The sequence below is a fragment of the Capricornis sumatraensis genome, chromosome 2 (assembly GCF_032405125.1).
Source record: "Capricornis sumatraensis isolate serow.1 chromosome 2, serow.2, whole genome shotgun sequence".
In the NCBI taxonomy this organism is placed as follows: domain Eukaryota; kingdom Metazoa; phylum Chordata; class Mammalia; order Artiodactyla; family Bovidae; genus Capricornis; species Capricornis sumatraensis.
Genome location: NC_091070.1, coordinates 16,921,581 through 16,940,300, shown reverse-complemented (window position 1 = coordinate 16,940,300; position 18,720 = coordinate 16,921,581). Strand labels below are relative to the sequence as shown.

General features: G+C 41.6%; 1 protein-coding gene across 1 annotated transcript in view; it reads left to right on the top strand.

Moving 5' to 3' along the window:
- Positions 1-279: 279 nt before the first annotated feature.
- Positions 280-18,720, top strand: part of YLPM1 (YLP motif containing 1) — a 62,679-nt gene continuing 44,238 nt past the window's right edge. The window contains exons 1-4 of the mRNA XM_068963872.1: positions 280-1,155; positions 10,299-10,535; positions 11,829-12,008; positions 13,353-14,344. Of these exons, the coding sequence (XP_068819973.1) occupies positions 280-1,155; positions 10,299-10,535; positions 11,829-12,008; positions 13,353-14,344 (2,285 nt within the window). The remainder of the gene's footprint in view (positions 1,156-10,298; positions 10,536-11,828; positions 12,009-13,352; positions 14,345-18,720) is intronic.

Genomic DNA, 18,720 nt, shown 5'->3' with positions numbered 1-18,720 from the left:
CAACCGAGAGTCGCTGAGGACGGGGCCGCTCTATCTCGCCTTTGTTCTCCGATCTGTGGCCACTGCGCAGGCGTAGTCGCGCTCGTACGTTTCCCCAGCCTTCCCGGTCGCGGGCCCAGCTCGGTAGCGCCGGCGCACTGGCGCGCTCCGTTTACACGCTCCGGGGCCTGTAGGCGCCGCGAGTTCCGGCTGTCGCCGCCGCCGCTGCCGCAGCTCCTGGAGGGTCGGTTGCGACGAGTAACGGCGCTGGGAAGAGCGCCGCGCCCTTCTTCTCCCGATATGTACCCGAATTGGGGCCGCTATGGCGGGAGCAGCCACTACCCGCCGCCGCCGCCGGTCCCGCCGCCGCCTCCGGTGGCGCTTCCTGAGGCCTCGCCGGGGCCCGGGTACTCGAGCTCGACGACTCCCGCCGCCCCCTCCTCCTCCGGCTTCATGAGCTTCCGCGAGCAGCACTTGGCTCAGCTCCAGCAGTTGCAGCAGATGCACCAGAAGCAGATGCAGTGCGTGCTGCAGCCCCATCACCTCCCGCCGCCCCCGCTGCCGCCCCCGCCGGGGATGCCGGGGGGCGGCTACGGGGACTGGCAGCCGCCGCCGCCGCCGATGCCCCCGCCGCCCGGGCCGGCCCTCAGCTATCAGAAGCAGCAGCAGTACAAACATCAGATGCTCCACCACCAACGAGACGGGCCTCCTGGTTTGGTTCCCATGGAGCTGGATTCCCCCCCGGAGTCGCCCCCGGTGCCGCCGGGGTCCTACATGCCTCCGTCTCAGTCCTACCTGCCCCCGCCTCAGCCGCCGCCCTCGTACTACCCTCCGGCCTCATCTCAGCCCTACCTGCCCCCTGCCCAGCCGTCCCCTTCCCAGTCTCCACCGTCCCAGTCCTACCTGGCGCCCACCCCGTCCTACTCCTCCTCTTCGTCCTCCTCGCAGTCATATATGAGCCATTCGCAGTCCTATTTGCCCTCTTCTCAGGCATCTCCTTCCCGCCCTTCCCAAGGCCATTCTAAACCCCAGCTGCTGGCTCCACCACCGCCGTCCGCCCCTCCTGGGAATAAGACAACTGTCCAGCAAGAACCTTTGGAGAGTGGGGCCAAGAACAAGAGCGCTGAACAGCAGCAAGCTGCCCCTGAGCCAGACCCCTCTACGATGACTCCACAGGTAAGAAAGCTCCTGCCCAGAGCTGAGTCTCTCACCTAGAGGGCCCTAAGTGAGCTGGCCCTGGAGGCTATACCTAGTTCCTGGCCTGATTCCCTCCCGCCTCCCCCAACAATAACGAGCAAATTTACACTCCAAAGGATTTCACAAAAGTCAGGGATCTGACACCCCAGCTTTTTAACTGGCTAAACGTGGATTATTAGAAGAACAGTGTTTGAGGATGTTTCTAGACAGCAGGGTAGTTGGGTGGATCAAGAGTTAGTTACCATACATTCTTTGATTTCCTTTAACCAGCCTTTTAGGTTTTGTTGCTGTTGCAAAGGGCCTTTCTCTCCCCGCCACAATTGTAACTTAAAATTGTATTTGAGAGGCAGTGTAAAAAAAAAAAAAAGCTTCTCAAAGCTTCTCAAAGGGCTGACACTTGAATATAGATCTTATGACCAGTTAGTTCCTTTAAAAGAAAGTTAAGGGCCACTAATAGCTGTCAATTTCCTGAGTTAATCTCAGCAAATGGAGGATGGAAATCTTGTTCTAATCAGGAACATCCTAATTGCGTTTATAGATATATATGCCATACCTAGGGAAGTCTACATATATGATCTTTTTGGGATTCTGTTGGTCATTTCAGGAATTGACCCCATGCATCCCTTTTCTCACATCACTTAAAGGTAGTTTTAAGACATGACCAATTTGCTGCATTGCATTATTGTTACCATTTACTCCAGAGTAACAGCCTTGGAATTTGGCCAAGCTGTAAAAAAAAAAAAATTTCATGACATCTATCCATTCATGAGAGAGCCCTTCTCAACTTCTGTTTGAAGTGATGCTTCCATGTCAAAGATTGATAGAGTAGCAGTAATAAATGAATTCATTTCTTAGGAAAGAAGATGAAGTGGAAAAAAATAATTTGTTTTGATTTCTTAAAATAGACATTTTTAGCAACTCCTAATCTACCTAGCTTCTCTAATGAAAAGAGAATCTTAATCTACAAGCTCAGATGTGCATATAAAAGATTTCCAAAAGATGGGAATGCAGTATTCTAATTTTACAGTGGTTTGGCTTTAGAAATTAAGAAAAGAAATGAGTTGTTTTAAGTAAGTAATATGTTGTGCTTGGCTCATCATCAGGAGAAAACATCTGAGAAGCTGGGGTAAAACAGTAGACTGAGAGATTCTGTTAGTTTACACCAAATTAGTACCATCCCATCATGTTATTTCCTCAGATTCCTCTATCATAGACAGAATTTCTCCCCCTTTACCACCCCTCTCTGAAATTTCCAAGCTTTTTTGTTGTTACTGTTGTTGCCAAACATTCTCAGAGTTAGTCCAAGCCAAAATAGGACATTTATATTCCCATCTCTACTAGACTTTTTCTGGCCTTTTAGAGAGACAAATGAATTGGGGGTTTTTTGGTAGTGGTGGGGGCAGATCAAGCCAGTCCTTAATATAAACATGAACACTGCTTTTCTGCTTTTGTACCCTTGTCTATGGTGAACATCTTTAGTGCTTTGACTGTTCAGTGCCTCAAATTCTTTGATGACAGCCAGAAAGAAAGTGGTGGAAGATGAGATTTGAGAGGTGTGAGTGGGTCAGAACAAGAAGGCCTTTGCTAAACCTCTTAAGGTGTTGTGTGTTTTTTTAGACCTCTGTCTAGAATTTGTCCCAACTTCCTCAACCCTCTGATACCAGGCTGTCTATGAAGCCATGCCTCAGGTTACCCATGTGGTTTGGTTCTGTTCTGTTCAGATTATGAGTCCCCTTGCAGAAAGAGACTGTCTCACCTTTTTAAAAAAAGTTTTTTATTTTTGATTGAAGGATAATTGCTTTATAATGTTGTGTTGGTTTCTGCCATACAGTAATGTGAATCAGCCATAAGGATACATATGTCCCCTCCCTCTTGAAATTGCCTCCCACCCCCCCACCGCAGCCCACCCCTCTAGGTTGTTACAGAGCACTGGGTTGAGCTTCCTGTGTAATACAGTAACTTACCACTAGCTATCTGTTTTGCATATGATAATGTGTATATGATAAAGAGTGCTACTCTCTCAATTCGTCCCACCCTCTCCTTCCCCCTTTTGTGTCCAAAAGTCTCTTCTCTATGTTCACCTTTTTATCCCCTGTAGCACCTAGGACAGTGCCTTGGAAACTGTCGGCTTTCCACTAAGATGTGTTGAATAAGATACAAGCGTTGTCATGTTCTAGACTTAGGATACTTTGGTTTATTAGATAATAAACATTTTCTTCATGACAGTGCCAATCCCTGACAGTTAACCCTTCTTTGTTGAGTCATATTTTGTTTTTGGAGTATGTCATTAAATTTTTTTTTGTGGTGAAAGATTTTACATATGCACAAAAGTAGAGAAAATAGTATGATTCCCCCCCCATACCCATCACTCAGATTCAACAAGTATCAAGATTTTGTCATGTATGCTTTACCTGGCCTTTATTGTAGTTCTTGCTGAAATATTTTTACATGACTCTTAGATCTTAAGTCATTTCATTCCTGCACTCTTAATTAATTGACGTCTTTTTTTTTAAAGGACTTTCTTCTAAGGTAAATATACATTATAACACCTGACAAAATTAACAGGTTTCTATGTATCATCTAATACTTGACCTATTTACATTTCCCCTATTGTCTCATTGTACTAATCAAAATAATTCCTTGATATTTTCCGTGTTACAATTCCCAACTGGACTCAATAGTGTTTTGAGGGCTTGTTCAAATTGGGGTTCAGTCGAGGCATTTTGGGGCAGGATAATTTTGTTGTAGCGCTGTATTGTGCATTGCAGGATGTTTAGCAGCCTCTCCCTGCTAGAGGCCAGTAACAGCACCTGGTTGTGAAAACCAAAAATATTTCTAGACGTTGCCAAATGTCCTGGGGGCAAAATCACTCTCCCTTAAGAACACCTGATTTCGGTCAGTCTCTCCTATTCTTTTTCTGTTCCTGGCATTGATCTTGGTGAAATATCTATGTTGGTTGTCCTAGAGAATGTCCCACGTTATGAATTTGTCTGTTGTCTGATGGTGGTGTTTGGCTTGTTCCTCTCTCCCATGTGTTTTGTAAACTAGACATTAACCGTGAAACCCTCTTAGGTTTAAGTTCACCTTTTGGCAAGGGGACTTTGTAACCTAGGGAGCGCCATGTACTTCTTTGGCATCCCATCAGGAGGCACGCAATACCCGATTATCCCATAGTGGTGCCAAGATTGCTCAGGAGGTGACAGTCTGGTTCCTCCACTGTAAAGCTTCCCATAAATACTGCATCTAATGTTTCATTTAGTGGTTCATCCATTGATGGTTTTTGAGTAAATCATTTCTTAGTTAGAGGTCATAATGTGGTGATTTTTTTCTGCCATTTCTTCTACATTTACCATCAGGCATGTCATAAAGAAAAACTTTATCACTCATAAACTAGGGCTATTTGATTGGAAATGGAGTTAGCGTATAAAGGATAAATGCTTGATAGTCTTCCATTTAATTTCTAGTTTTCATCGTTAAGTATTGATTTAATGGAATATGATTTTTGAAGAATTAACTTTTCTCTGAGTTTAAAGGACTGGCTAAGTAAAATGCATAGTGGTCTTTTATTTTTTCATGAATTGTAATTTATTTTTTTATTCTCAAAACTTAAGTAAAGTTGTTGACTTTGATTAGAGTTTTTAGTCATTATTTAATATTCAGATATTTGTTAACAACTCTGTGCCAGGAACTGCGCTTAGTACGGGAGATGAGATGGTGATCAAAATAGGCAAGGTACCTGCTCTCATTGGATTTGTTCTAATGGGAGGGAAAGACATTTAAAAAGTAATTAAGAGAAGCGTAAAGCCCTGAGGAATTACAAAATAGAAAATATCACTAGACTGCCATAGGAATAGGAAAAGGTGAGCTTTTGTAAGTTCACCATCATAGTCACAGTGCCTTGCTCAGGATCTAACACGAAGTAGGTGAATAATAAATATGTTTCAAATGATTGAATATAGCCTGGAGCGCTGACCTGATTGAAGAGGTCTCCCTTTGCAAGTAGTGTTTAAATGAAATCTGAAGAAGGGTAAGGAGTTCAGAGAATTAAGTTCAGTAAGGTTGACTGAAGGTCAAGGTGAGACTTTGTCTTAAGGGCAGTAGGAAGCCATTGAAGGGTTTTATGTAGGCCGTTGTGCCAGATTGGCCTGTTGAATGTTCGTTCTGCTTTGGGGAGAGTGGAGTCGAAAAGAGCAAGAGTGATCTAGAGAGTGATCCAGGCAGGAGTTAACAGTGGCTTGGACTTGGATGGTGATGGAGAAGATGAAAAGAAGTGGAAAGACTGGAGAAATATTTAGGTGCTAGAATCCAATTGGAGATTGAGTAGTAGTGGAGAGGATGGCATCAGGGATGCTTCCTGGGTTTCTGAGATAGGAAACTGGGTGGATGATGGTTCCATATACTAATAGCCTACAGGAGAGGGAACAGCAGGTCTGGGGATGAAAGGAAAATGATGAGTTTAAGTTTTAGATTTACTGAGTTTAAGATCCTTCAGATAAAAGATTCCAAATGGAGATGTCCAGTTCGAAGTAAGGTATGGGTTTGGATTCTAGAAGCCAGATCTGAGAGACATGATGGACTTGTGAGTCAACAGCATAAAAATGATATTTGAAGGCACAGAAATGGATGAGGTCTCCTGAGGAGTGTGTGTAGAGTAAGAATCAAGTTTAAAGGACATTGAGCCTAGCCCTGCAGAACCGCAGTATCTAAGGGAACCACTAGGAAGAGAGGCCAAATAAGTAGATGGAAAATCAGGACAGCGAAGTGCCACAGAAGTGTGAGGAAGACTGTTTCTAGGAGAGAGTGGTCAGCTATGTCACTGCTGAGAGGTCAAGCAAGATGAAGACCGTGAGTTATCTTTTGCATTTACTGACATGTAGATTATTGTTAACCTTGGCAGGAGCAGTTTCATAGTGACTGAAGCCATATTGCATTGATTTGAGGAGTGATGGAAGGTGAGGAAATGGGGATGGTGAGTATAGACAACTCTTTCAAGAAGTTTGACTGAAGGAGAGAGAGAATGTGGGCAGGAGCTGGAGGAAGAGGAAAGTAAAGGAGTTTTTGGTTTTTTTCCCTAAAATGGGATGAAGATTATCTGGTGACCTTACTTCCTGAAATAGACTGTGAACTTTAAAAATACTGAAAATAAATATATTTTAAGTAAATTTTTAAAATGGAAATCCATTTCATCATTTTACCAAGTCTCCTCTCCCTAAACCACTTGCTTTAGGATAGGGCATTGAATATTTAGTGTTACAGGCATCCTAATCATCCTGGATAGGAAAGGCAGCCTTTCAGAATTAATCTTTAAAGCGTCACATACATATACACATATATTCGTTCATTCATTCTCTGTCTCTCTGTTCCTCCTGCTTTATATTTCCCTACTTGGAGAATCACTCAGTACCTAGTTCCTTACTGTACTGGTAGCAAGTAGTCAGTAAGTACTTGCTGAATTAATTAGCATCTTTTTGGTAATGGTATTTGTGGTGAATACATCCTTACTTTTTAACTCCATTCAGTCTCTTTTTGATTGTGATATGTACTATGTTTTTCCTCTGCGAATGAACTAACATCCTATATGAAATGGAGTTGTCTGATACAATGAGATATTCAGAAGAACTGGCTACTATTTTAGCTTCATTATCAAGTCCAGGCACGTTTTTATTCGTTTCTAAGATAGAGATAAAGCAGCCTTCTCCGGTATCACTGAGGACATTTCTGAATGATTTCATCATCATTCATTTGCAGAGCTTTAAAGATGTGCCAGAACCTCGTCCTAGGATTGAATTAGAACTGGGTTCTGCTTATTGGGTTCATATTAAATGGAAATAGACCTGCAGTGCATGCTGTCCGTAAACCAACAAGTACTTGAGCTCCTAACCAGGTTCTTAACCTCAGACTAGGTCTAAGACAAAGATAGAAAGCATGAAAATAAGGTTGGTACAGACTGATAAAGAATCTAGACCTGAAGAATCTTATCTATAGCCACTGGCTTCTAGTTTTATGAAAGATGGTTTGCAACTTTGTATCTTTTGGTAATGCTTTCAAAACAACTTTGAAAAGGGAAGCCTTTAACTTGTACTTGAAAGAGTTTATCAGTTTTTTAAAGCTAAAAGATAAGTCTGCTTTTCAGTATTTTCATAGAATAATGGAAGAGAGTTGAAAATGTTTTAATAGCACATTATTGTTGACTGTCATGGCAGTGGTTTTTTTTTTTTCCATGTTGGATAGTAAAAGTAATTACATTCCAGGAGCTGATGATTATGTGTATGATAATCAGAAAGAAAAAAATCTAGTTGTGTTGTGACCCAGACTTCAAGATGGAGTTAGTGAGATGGCGTTTATTCTTCCTAATGGATTGCAGCAAGTTTCAGGTCATAGAAATTAGTAGCCAAGAAGAGAAGTCTTTAGCTGATCAGCAGTCACTGACATTCTCCTGGGTGCTCCAGCAGTGTGCTTAAGCACCAGGTAGGATATGAGAAAAGCATGAGACGTATCTCTCTGAAGAAAATTACATTCTGTGAATGAAAAAGCAGATAACAAAACAGTATGTTCAATGAGAAAAGAATATAATGTATGTTTGCATGTGGAAAATTAGAGAGGATATACAATAAAATAGTAAAAATATAGGAAATTCTGGTTATCCAAAGATAATGAGTCCCAGTGAATTCAAGTAAAATGAATCCGTTTAACACAGAACCAAAAGTTTATTGAAAAAAAAAAAAAACCCTTGATTTTGGACACAATCTTGAAAAATAAAGCTCAAAAATTGTAAAGAATAGCTGAATCTTAGAGTTTATACAGAACAAAGTTTAGATCAGGTTTCTGTGCTGTAGTTTTTGTGACAGAATTGTATGACAGCACCACACTCGTCATTCATTTTGTCTTTGGCTATGTGGAAAAAATATTTTAGGGATTCATGCATTTTTCCAAGGATTGTTCTTCAGCCTTTGATATTCATGTTATTTCTTTTGCAGTTCCTGTTATAAGAATTCTTTTTGGTTGTTAACTGGCAGTGCTTCTGCTCCGTCCTCCCCTATCGTTAATGAGTTCTGAAGTTCTCCAGTATCACTTTCATAAAATCCTGCATCTTTATAATTGTAATAGAAATATATGCTGCTGTTAATTATAGAGGTATATAGGGCAGTTCATTAGTGAATATTTTAGTGTTACGACAGCTTTTTTTTTCCCCTTATACAACCTTGTAACCATGGGGAATTTTATAACACTGGGAAAATGAAGATCCTGTAGTTATTTCTGAGTGGTGGGTTTTTTAAGTTGATTTTCATTATTGTTTGTTTACTTATTTGTAGTTGAGTCTCTTTATTTGAGGTATTTTATGTTTTATTAAGTTTTCAAGAATACTGAATTAGTGAAATCTGAACCATTGCTCCTAGTTGGGAAATGTAGGGTTAGGTGTCTGTGGGCCTTTGGTCACATTGGTTGATTGCATCAACCAGTCAGTACATAACTTTGTTTCATTTGTGTTTCTGTTTAGACACCTTGTTTAATGTATACTGTTGATTCATGAACATTGAACTCAGCAGCCAACAGCACTATAATACATGCCTGAAGGAAGGTTATCCAATACAAATATGTTTTCTCCATAAGGCACATCACAGTCTTTGTGCACTTAGGACAGTAGATAACAGTTCAGCACTGTGCTTGCTGGGAGTGGGGGTGTGTGCGTTTTAAACAGAAAAATCCTCAACAAAAAGTACAGAAATATGAAAAATGTGGCTTTAAAGAGACCTTGAAAAGGACACTCATTTACAGTACAAGAGCTAAACAAAAAGGCCAAGCATGGCCATTTTCTGCCTCAGCTGGTGGGAACATGCAGTTCAGGTAACTCAAATTTTTTTGCCCATCTCTGAGTGTCCACAAGTGACTGTGAAAGTTCCCTGAGTGTTGATTTTGGAGTTAGAGATAAATTTTAGCAAATAGGCAAATTTACAAATACAGAATCCATGAATAATGAGGATAGACTGTATCTTCTAATTTTTTTCCACATTAAACTTATTATTGTTGTAGTTTTTAGAAAGTGGAAGCACAAAATAAGCATACAGAAAATCAAATTACAGTAATATTTGGAAGACGGAGTGAAACTTTTAAAATATATACGAAGCATTCTGAAACAGTGTATTTTCATTTATGCATATACCCCTTGGTATGGCATGATTAATGATAACAGGGCTTCCGTGGTGGCTCAGTGGTAAAGAATCTGCCTGCCAGTGTAGGGAACACAACTTCAGTCCCTGGTCTAGGTAGACCCCGTGTGTCACAGAACAGCTCAGCCTGTGCGCCACAGCTGTTGAGGCTGTGCTCTAGAGCCTGGGAGCCACAAATACTGAGCCCAGGTGCTTCAGCCACTAGAGCCTGTGCTCCACAACCAAAGAAGTCACCACAGTGAGAGGCCCATGCACTGCAACTGGAGAAAAGCCTGCTTAGCAACACAGACCCAGCATAGCCAACAATAAATAAATAAAATTAAAAGAAAAAGATTAATGATACAGCAGGGGTTTAAAAGAGGGAAGGACAATGCAAAAGAGAAGACCAGGAAAGGAGGTAGGACTGTTTGGTTATATTCATTAATCATGAGACCGCTATGGATAAAACTGAACAAACTAAAAGGCGAGTTAAAAACAAGTAGCTGTGAATATTAGAAGGATTTACTCTGGTCGTTTATGAGAAAGACTGCTTTCACCTTCAAAAGCATGTATTTTTTTTTTTTTATGACAGTAGAGAAGTATGTTGAATTAATATGTATAGTTTAACTTCAGTTCAGTCCATCAATCGTGTCTGACTCTCTGTGACCCCCCTGAACTGCAGCACGCCAGGGCTCCCTGTCCATGACCACCTCCTGGAGTTCACCCAAACTCACGTCCATTGAGTCCAACCATCTCATCCTCTGTTGTCGCCTTCTCCTGGTTTAACTTAATTGTATACATTTGGGGGGAAAAATGGAAAGATCTTGTTTGTTTGCTTTTTTCAGTTCAGCTTTGCCTTTTATTATGTATAAGTGCGTGAACACAGACACAGATGTAGCTCTCTGTCAAAACCAAATTGCAGATATATAGGATTGTCAATTAAAATTCTTAAAAAAAAAATGGTTTCTGTTGTAGGAACAGCAGCAGTATTGGTATCGACAGCACCTGCTTAGTTTGCAGCAGAGGACAAAAGTGCATTTGCCGGGACACAAAAAGGGTCCTGTTGTAGCAAAGGATGCAGCTGAGCCAGTGAAAGAAGAAGTTACTGTACCTGCTACCAGCCAAGTACCAGAACCCTCTGCATCTGAGGAGCCCCCGTTACCACCCAGTAATGAAGACGCAGCACCTCCTCTCCCACCTGAGGAGCCCCAGGTAACCATGAAATTAATTACTTAGTATTTTTAAATTGTTCAGCTTTTTTTCTGATTCATATATATACATATATATACACACATATATATGTATGTGTATATATATACCTTTGTTTTAAATGGATATATTTTTTTCATTTTTTTTTAAGTGCATTGTAAAATTTCTTTTGTGGAATAATCAGATGTATGCCTCAAGGTATTTAGAAAAGAACATTTTTTTCATGGTTTAAGTGAAATTGAAGAATTAGACACTCTTCTGAATTGAGTATCTCTAAGCACTAAAGGGATGCCAGGGTGGATATTTTCATGTTGATGGCACAGGGCAATAATTCAAGAGATTCAGCATTATTGTTAAACTGCCTGCGCTGTAGTCCAGGCACTGCTACTTACTGGTTGTGACTCTGAGCAAGTTAGTTCACCATTCTATGCTTCAATATCCTCACCTAAAAAATGGGCTTATTTAAATTGTAGCTTTCTTATAGAGCCATTGAAGCATTAAATGTGATAATCCTTGAAGCTTAACCTACTGACTGGCACATGGAAAGTCCTCAGATTGGTCCAAAGGTCATTGTTCTCCCAAGAGCCTTATGTGGAAACATTAATGAAACATAATGATTACACTGTAGTCACCTGGTGAAAAGTGACTAGCGGTAAAAAAGAGGTTTCTCATATAGTGGAAAGGACACTAACTGTGGATTACTTTCTGCTGTGGAAATGGTTATCCTAAATAGGAACAGTGAGGTGACTATTCTGGCAAAGACTGTGGGATTTGTAAATTCCTTTGTGGTAGTATTCATGATCACAGGATAAGACACTAAGACTTTAACAGAACTAAGTATTTTATCTAAAGATAGAATAGCTTTTCTCAGCCAGAGTTGCAAGGATTCTGGACTTTATGATACCATACTGCTGCTGTTGCTAATTCGCTTCAGTCATGTCCGACTCTGTGCGACCCCATAGACCGCAGCCTGCTAGGCTCCCCCGTCCCTGGGATTCTCCAGGCAAGAATACCAGAGTTGCTTGCCATTTCCTTCTCCAGTGCATGAAAGTGAAAAGTGAAAATGAAATCGCTCAGTCATGTCTAACTCTTCAAGACCCCATGGACTGTAGCCTACCAGGCTCCTCCATCCATGGGATTTTCCAGGCAAGAGTACCGGACTGGGTTGCCATTGCCTTCTCCTGATACCATACTATTATAGCATAATACTCTATAACATATTCATGTTTCTTGTTTATGACTTAGAATAAAGCTGTTTATGGTTAGAATAAAGCATATCCCCTCTTTCACCTTCAGTCTGAGGACCCGGAAGAGGATGCCAGGTTAAAGCAGTTGCAGGCTGCAGCCGCACACTGGCAGCAGCACCAGCAGCATCGAGTTGGCTTCCAGTACCAGGGAATAATGCAGAAGCACACTCAGCTCCAGCAGATCCTGCAGCAGTACCAGCAGGTTATACAGCATCCGCCACACATCCAGGTGAGAGCTTCCCTCACGGACACGAGGGAAGTTGTCCCAGATGTTTAAGGGATTTGTTTCTCATGAAAGAGATTTAAGTGTGATGAAGGAAAAGTATCAGATGTTCCCCCTGGAGTGCCCAAGTAGTTATTTGTTGCATTTGTCACCTGTGGATTTTAAAAGATAACACACTACTGTCTGTAAAATAGGTAAACACTAAGGACTTGGTGTAGAGCACAGGAAATTATATTCACTATCTTATAGTGGCCTATAAGGGAAAGATTTTGAAAAAGAGCGTGTGTGTGTGTGTGTGTGTGTGCGTGCGTGCGTGCATGTGTGCGTGCGTGCGTGTGTGTGCGCGTGCGTGCGTGTGTGCGTGTGTGTGTGTGTGTGTATAGCTGTGCACCTGATACACAGTATCGTTAATTAACTATACTTCAGTTTAAAAAAACACAGAGAATTCCCTGGTGGTCCAGTGGTTAGGACTCTGAGCTTTCACTGCTGAGAGTGTAGATTCAATTCCTGGTCAGGTAACTAAGGTCTTGCAAACTGTGCAGACTGCCTCCCCCACCCCCGCCACCCCCCAAAAAAAAAATTAAAGAGAAAAGAACCAGAACTTCCTATGTTGCTTCAAGTTAAAAGCAACCACCCTAGAAAGCCCATGAAAATACACCACAAAAGATGAAGTGACTTAGATCCTTGTATGTCTTGTATCTTTGAGGTATAAACTTATGTCTATAACAGATCATTTTCAGTAATAATATTAAAATGATCCACAGTAATATTAAAAACTTGAAAAATAGGTGAGATAGGTGTTTGCTTTAGTGATTAGTTGATTTTTTTTAAGCATATCCTTTTATTTTTTAAAAACATTTATTTATTTTTGGCTATGCCTGGTCTTTGTTGCTGCGTAGGCTTTCTCTAGTTGCAGAGGACGGGGGCTGCTCTAGCTGCGATGCATGGGCTTCTCATTTCGGTGGCTTCTCTTATTGCAGAGCCCAGGCTCTAGGCGCATGGGTTTCAGTAGTTGTAACACGTGGGCTTTGTTGTGGGCATGTGGGATCTTCCCCAACCAGGGATCAAGCTCGGGTCCCCTGCATTGGCAGGCAGATTTCTTACCCACTGCGCCACCAAGGATGTCCAGTTGATTTTTTTTTCGATTCTGTGGTAACTTACATAATTAAGTTAAAAGGAGAAAGGCAAATGGTCATTATTGAAGGGATTTAACAAGCTTATCCTGAGCCTTCCTTAGTCTTGTGCTCCGAGTTCCTAAGGCTTCAAACGCCCTTGACTCCTTGATATTTCAGCTTAAAGTTACCTCTCTTCTGTGAGTGTCTTAACAGTTACTTGCATCCCTGTTTGCAGACCATGTCCGCAGACGTGCAGCTGCGGCACTACGAGATGCAGCGGCAGCAGTTCCAACGCCTCTACCAAGAATGGGAGCGGGAGTTTCAGCTGTGGGAGGAGCAGCTCCACTCCTACCCTCACAAAGATCAGCTCCAGGAGTATGAGAAGCAGTGGAAGACGTGGCAGGGACACATGAAGGCCACTCAGACCTATCTCCAGGACAAAGTCAGCGCACTTCAGAATGTGAAGAGCCAGTACATGGGGAACATGTCCATGCCGCCCCCATTTGTCCCCTATTCTCAGATGCCGCCGCCCCCGCCAACAATGCCCCCACCGGTATTGCCGCCATCGCTGCCACCGCCGGTGATGCCCCCGGCCCTGCCGTCAGTCCCACCACCTGGCATGCCCCCACCCGTGATGCCACCGTCTCTGCCGAGCTCTGTGCCCCCACCAGTGATGCCTCCGTCTCTCTCTTCTGCGGGGCCACCGCCCGTCCTCCCCCCGCCTTCCCTGTCTTCGGCAGGGCCGCCACCCGTGCTTCCACCACCTTCTCTGGCTTCAACCGCACCTCCCCCTGTCATGCCCCTCGCCCCGCTCTCTTCAGCCACACCTCCTCCAGGCATACCTCCCCCCGGAGTTCCCCAGGGGATGCCTCCTCCCTTGACAGCAGCCCCAGGTCCACCTGCCTCCAGCTCCCAGAACTCACAAGTCCCTGAGAAACCTCGACCAGCGCTGCTGCCCACCCCTGTGTCTTTTGGTTCAGCCCCACCCTCGGTTTACCATCCTCCACTGCAGTCAGCCCTTGGCCCATCAGACCAAGTGAATTCCAAAGCTCCCCTGAGCAAGTCTACTTTGCCATACAGTTCGTTCTCATCCGAGCAAGGACTTGGGGAGTCCTCAGGTGCTCCATCTCAGCCACTCGCCGCAGTCAAGGATATGCCAGGGAGGTCAGGTGGACTGCTTCCAGATCCTCCTAGAAGCAGTTACTTGGAAGGTCCAAGAGGCCCAAGGTAGGTCTGCCTTTTTATTTGGGGAGGGGGTGGGAAGGGGTGGTGGATGGATGGTGGCTGTTTTGCTGCTGTAGGTTGAGTAGGCTTTTACATTCTCTTTGTACTTTTATATATATTCCTGATTTACAATGCATAATGTTAGTATTATTCACTCGTTAGACATGGCATAATGAAGTCTAGAAATGGCAACATACCCCCTTTCCTTGATGTCACTGCTTTTATCCTACATGTAGAGATTTTATTCCAGGATGAATGTAGTGGTTTTAAAGTAATTCTTAACCAATTTCTTAGTGACTTTGACTTTGAGCTTCAAAATCATTGTTTATTTATTGATCTTTTTTACTCTTTGTTGATTTGACAAATAACTGGATTGGTAACTTCTTTTTGTGAGATGATATGCTAGCTGTTAGAGATAAAAATGAATAAGTAGTGAGATAGGCAGTGAAATTTAAGGGTAAATAGGACTTTTATCCATTTGTTCAGTAAATATTTATTAAGTTTCTGCTCTGTGCTGCTAGCAGTGAATATAACATAACAGATAAAATCTATGCACCCATGGAACTTTTATCCTTTATATTTTCCTCTATTTAGGAGATGTTTTTCTCTTGTCTGAACCACATTTTTATTTAGAAAAGCACAAAAAATATTTACCAGTAGTTTCTAAATTTTTTCTTTTACCTTTTAAAAGGGCTCAAACTTATTTTTCCAAATTTGTAGAAATATTTTTCCCTAAAGTTGGCCTAAATGATAATTTTCTTATAGAAAAACATTTTCAATCAGAATTTTTTCCAGTTGGAAATTGTACTGGAAATATATACTCTTTACACAAAATTTAGACAGAATAGGAAAGTACTGAAAAAAGTAAATGTCACCTAATTCTACCATCTGGAGATAATTTTTAAAACATATGTTATAAAAAATTGAATCATACTAAGTAATATTATTTTGTAACTTGATCTTTCACTTATCAGTATTGATTAGTTTTCCCATCTCAGTGTCGATGGATCTGCATTAGCTAAATTAAATATTTGAAAACAAAATATGTCTTTTATTTATTCCCCAAGGTTATATTCAGAAAACAAAACTCCATCCAGAAATGAAAGCTAATTAGAGGCAATTGACATGAATTCCTCTGAGTACCAGAAGTCTTCTCAGAAGCGTTACATATATTATCCCATGGAGTCTTCTTGATAGCCTGTGAACTTGACAGGTTTATGCCTACATTTACCCTTTATAAACTAGGGCTGGAGAGGATTTGGTATCTTGCTCAGGATCATGAAGTGGGAGAGGTGAACCTGCATCCAACAGTGGGGGCTGAGACCAGAGGGTCCCAAGAACAAGAGTGCTAGTTAAGCACTGTGTTTAATGCTGTGATTCAGTGATGTTCATCCTGTCAGTGATGAGAAGTGCATTTGTAGTCTTGGTTTATTTGGCATGTGTTTCATCTTGATTTGAATTCCTGCTTAACTCCTGGATTGAGAGCATTACCTTTTAGATCTGGTAACTGACTTGCTGTATGACATTCTTGTAACCTATGTTGTTCCTATACAACATAGGTTTCCTGCTCCCTTTCTTTCTGGCATAATGTTTTCTCTCTTCTGCCTACCAAAATCTTGATTTTGTAAATTTAGGACCTATTTTAAGTTTTTTCTTGCCTTAAGGTACAGTTAATAGTTTCAGCGTTAGGAGGATCTTAGCAATTATCCCGTGCAGTTTTTCCTCTTCAGCAACTCACCTTGGTGCTGCGTTTTAGTTTGTCATCCTGGGTCTTGCACATGTTACCTAATTTGTTCTTCTCCGTCATCTTATGAAGTAAATGGGTAAAGGGCGCTGAGATTGGAAGAGGTTACAGATACACTGCCCTGGATGTCATAGCAAATGAATGGTCGAGGTGGGGTTTGAACCCAAGGCTTTCTGATCCACTCTTACGTCCTTTGCTCTTCCTGTGACAAGCAGTTGGTGGACTCTGCTTCAGCATTGCCACTGCAGCAAGCAGCACTGGCCTATAGTTTTCTGGAAATTTTGTTTCTTACATTGAGCATCAATATGGTACCTTGACTTCTACACGTTGATTCTAGATCTGCTCGTGTGGCACAGTACATAATGAATTATCCTGTTCTTCTTCATTGTGTACACACTACCATTGTTTAGAGACCATCCTCTTGTTTCCGTCTACTGGCCTTAACTATTCTGCTCTGCCATCACGTAAGCTGAAGTTCTATTCTTTTCACACTAACATTGTTCTAGCCTTCTCCTGCTATAATGCTCGTGGTGCCTAGCTTTCTCCTGCTTTATTGTTTATGGTCCTTTGAAGAGCTTTTGGTTTGTCAATCTGCTTCAGAATGAACACTTAGATGGAGCAGACCATAGGCCTGTTACTAACTTTGGCATAAAGAATGTAACATATAGCTGGACATACTGCTTTTTATGTTGGGGGGCGGGGCTTCAGTACTCTCATGGTTGACTTGTGTTGAGCATAACATCAGTTTGGCCTCCTAGGTCTTTTTCATCTTACTGTTATTAAACCCTTTCTCTTTCACCCTGAACTTGTACAGTTTTTTGTCTTTTTTTTTTTTCTTTTTCTAAAACTTTACATTTTATCTAGTTAGATTTGGGCCTGGATTCCAGTCTGCTGAAATCTTGGTGATTGGAGGTTACATTGCTTTTAGGTATGAGATACCCTTTCCCAGCTCTTTTCCACCTGCAGCTTTGATACGAATGGCATTTTTTTGTCCCTAAATTAGATGCTGCTCACATTTTTTACCTTAATCCTGCTCACAGTTTTCTGAAAAATCTGGATTTAGACTGCTTTCTAAAAACTGAAGGTTTACAAGAAGTCAAGTAACATAACTGCATTATATGTAAATAGCATACCACATTGTTGAGCATCTGAGGCAACGTTTTGAAACTGTATATATGTGTATGTATCATTGAATTCACCAAGTCTTGTAGAAGACTACCCCTGCTCCAGTAAACTGCCATGTTAGTGGATGTTGGTTTCTAAGAGTCTTTAAGTTTCAATAATAAAGCTTTTTTATTGAAGAGTAACATACAGAGATGTACACAATCATAAGTGTATACCTTAGTAAATTTTCATGAATAGCTAGGCCCATGTTATCACTACTCAAATCAAGAAATAGAAATTAGTAGTGTCTGATGTAGTCTCAAAAACGACAGAATGATCTCTTCATTTCCAAGGCAAATCATGCATCATCACAGTAATCCAAGTCTCTGCCCCAACTAGTAGTACTGAAGAAGCTGAAGTGGAACAGTTCTATGAAGACCTACAAGACCTTCTAGAACTAACACCCAAAAAAGACGTCCTTTTCATTATAGGGGACTGGAATGCGAAAGTAGGAAGTCAAGAAACACCTGGAGTAACAGGCAAATTTGGCCTTGGAGTACAGAATGAAGCAGGGCAAAGGCTAATAGAATTTTGCCAAGAGAATGCACTGGTCATAGAAAACACTTCTTCTAACAACACAAGAGAAGACTACACCTGCACATTACCAGATGGTCAATACCGAAATCAGAAGAGAAGCAAAAAGCAAAGGAGAAAAGGAAAGCTATACCCCCTTTGAATGTAAGTTCTAAAGAATAGCAAGGAGAGATAAGAAAGCCTTCCTCAGTGATCAATGCAGAGAAATAGAGGAAAACAATAGAATGGGAAAGACTAGAGATCTCTTCAAGAAAATTAGGGGTACTAAGGGAACTTTTCATGCAAAGATGGGCTCAGTAGAAGACAGAAATTGTATGGACCTAACAAAAGCAGAAGATATTAAGAAGAGGTGGCAAGAATACACAGAACTATACAAAAATAGATCTTCACAACCCAGATAATCACAATGGTGTGATCATTCACTTAGAGCCAGACATCCTGGAATGCAAAGTCAAGTGGGTCTTAGGAAGCATCACTATGAACAAAGCTAGTGGAGGTGATGGAATTCCAGTTGAGCTATTTCAAATCCTATAAGGTGATGCTGTGGAAGTGCTGCACTCAACATGCCAGCAAATTTGGAAAACTCAGCGGTGGCCACAGGACTGGAAAAGGTCAGTTTTCATTCCAATCCCAAAGAAAGGCAATGCCAAAGAATGCTCAAACTACTGCATAATTGCAGTCATCTTGCATGCTAATAAAGCTGAAAATTCTCCAAGCCAGGCTTCAACAGTATATGAACCGTGAACTTCCAGATGTTCAAGCTGGTTTTAGAAAAGGTAGAGGAACCACAGATCAAATTGCCAACATTCGTTGGATTATTAAAAAAGCAAGAGAGTTCCAGAAAAACATCTATTTCTGCTTTATTGACTATGCCAAAGCCCTTGTCTGTGTGGATCACCACAAGCTGTGGAAAATTCTTCAAGAGATAGGAATACCA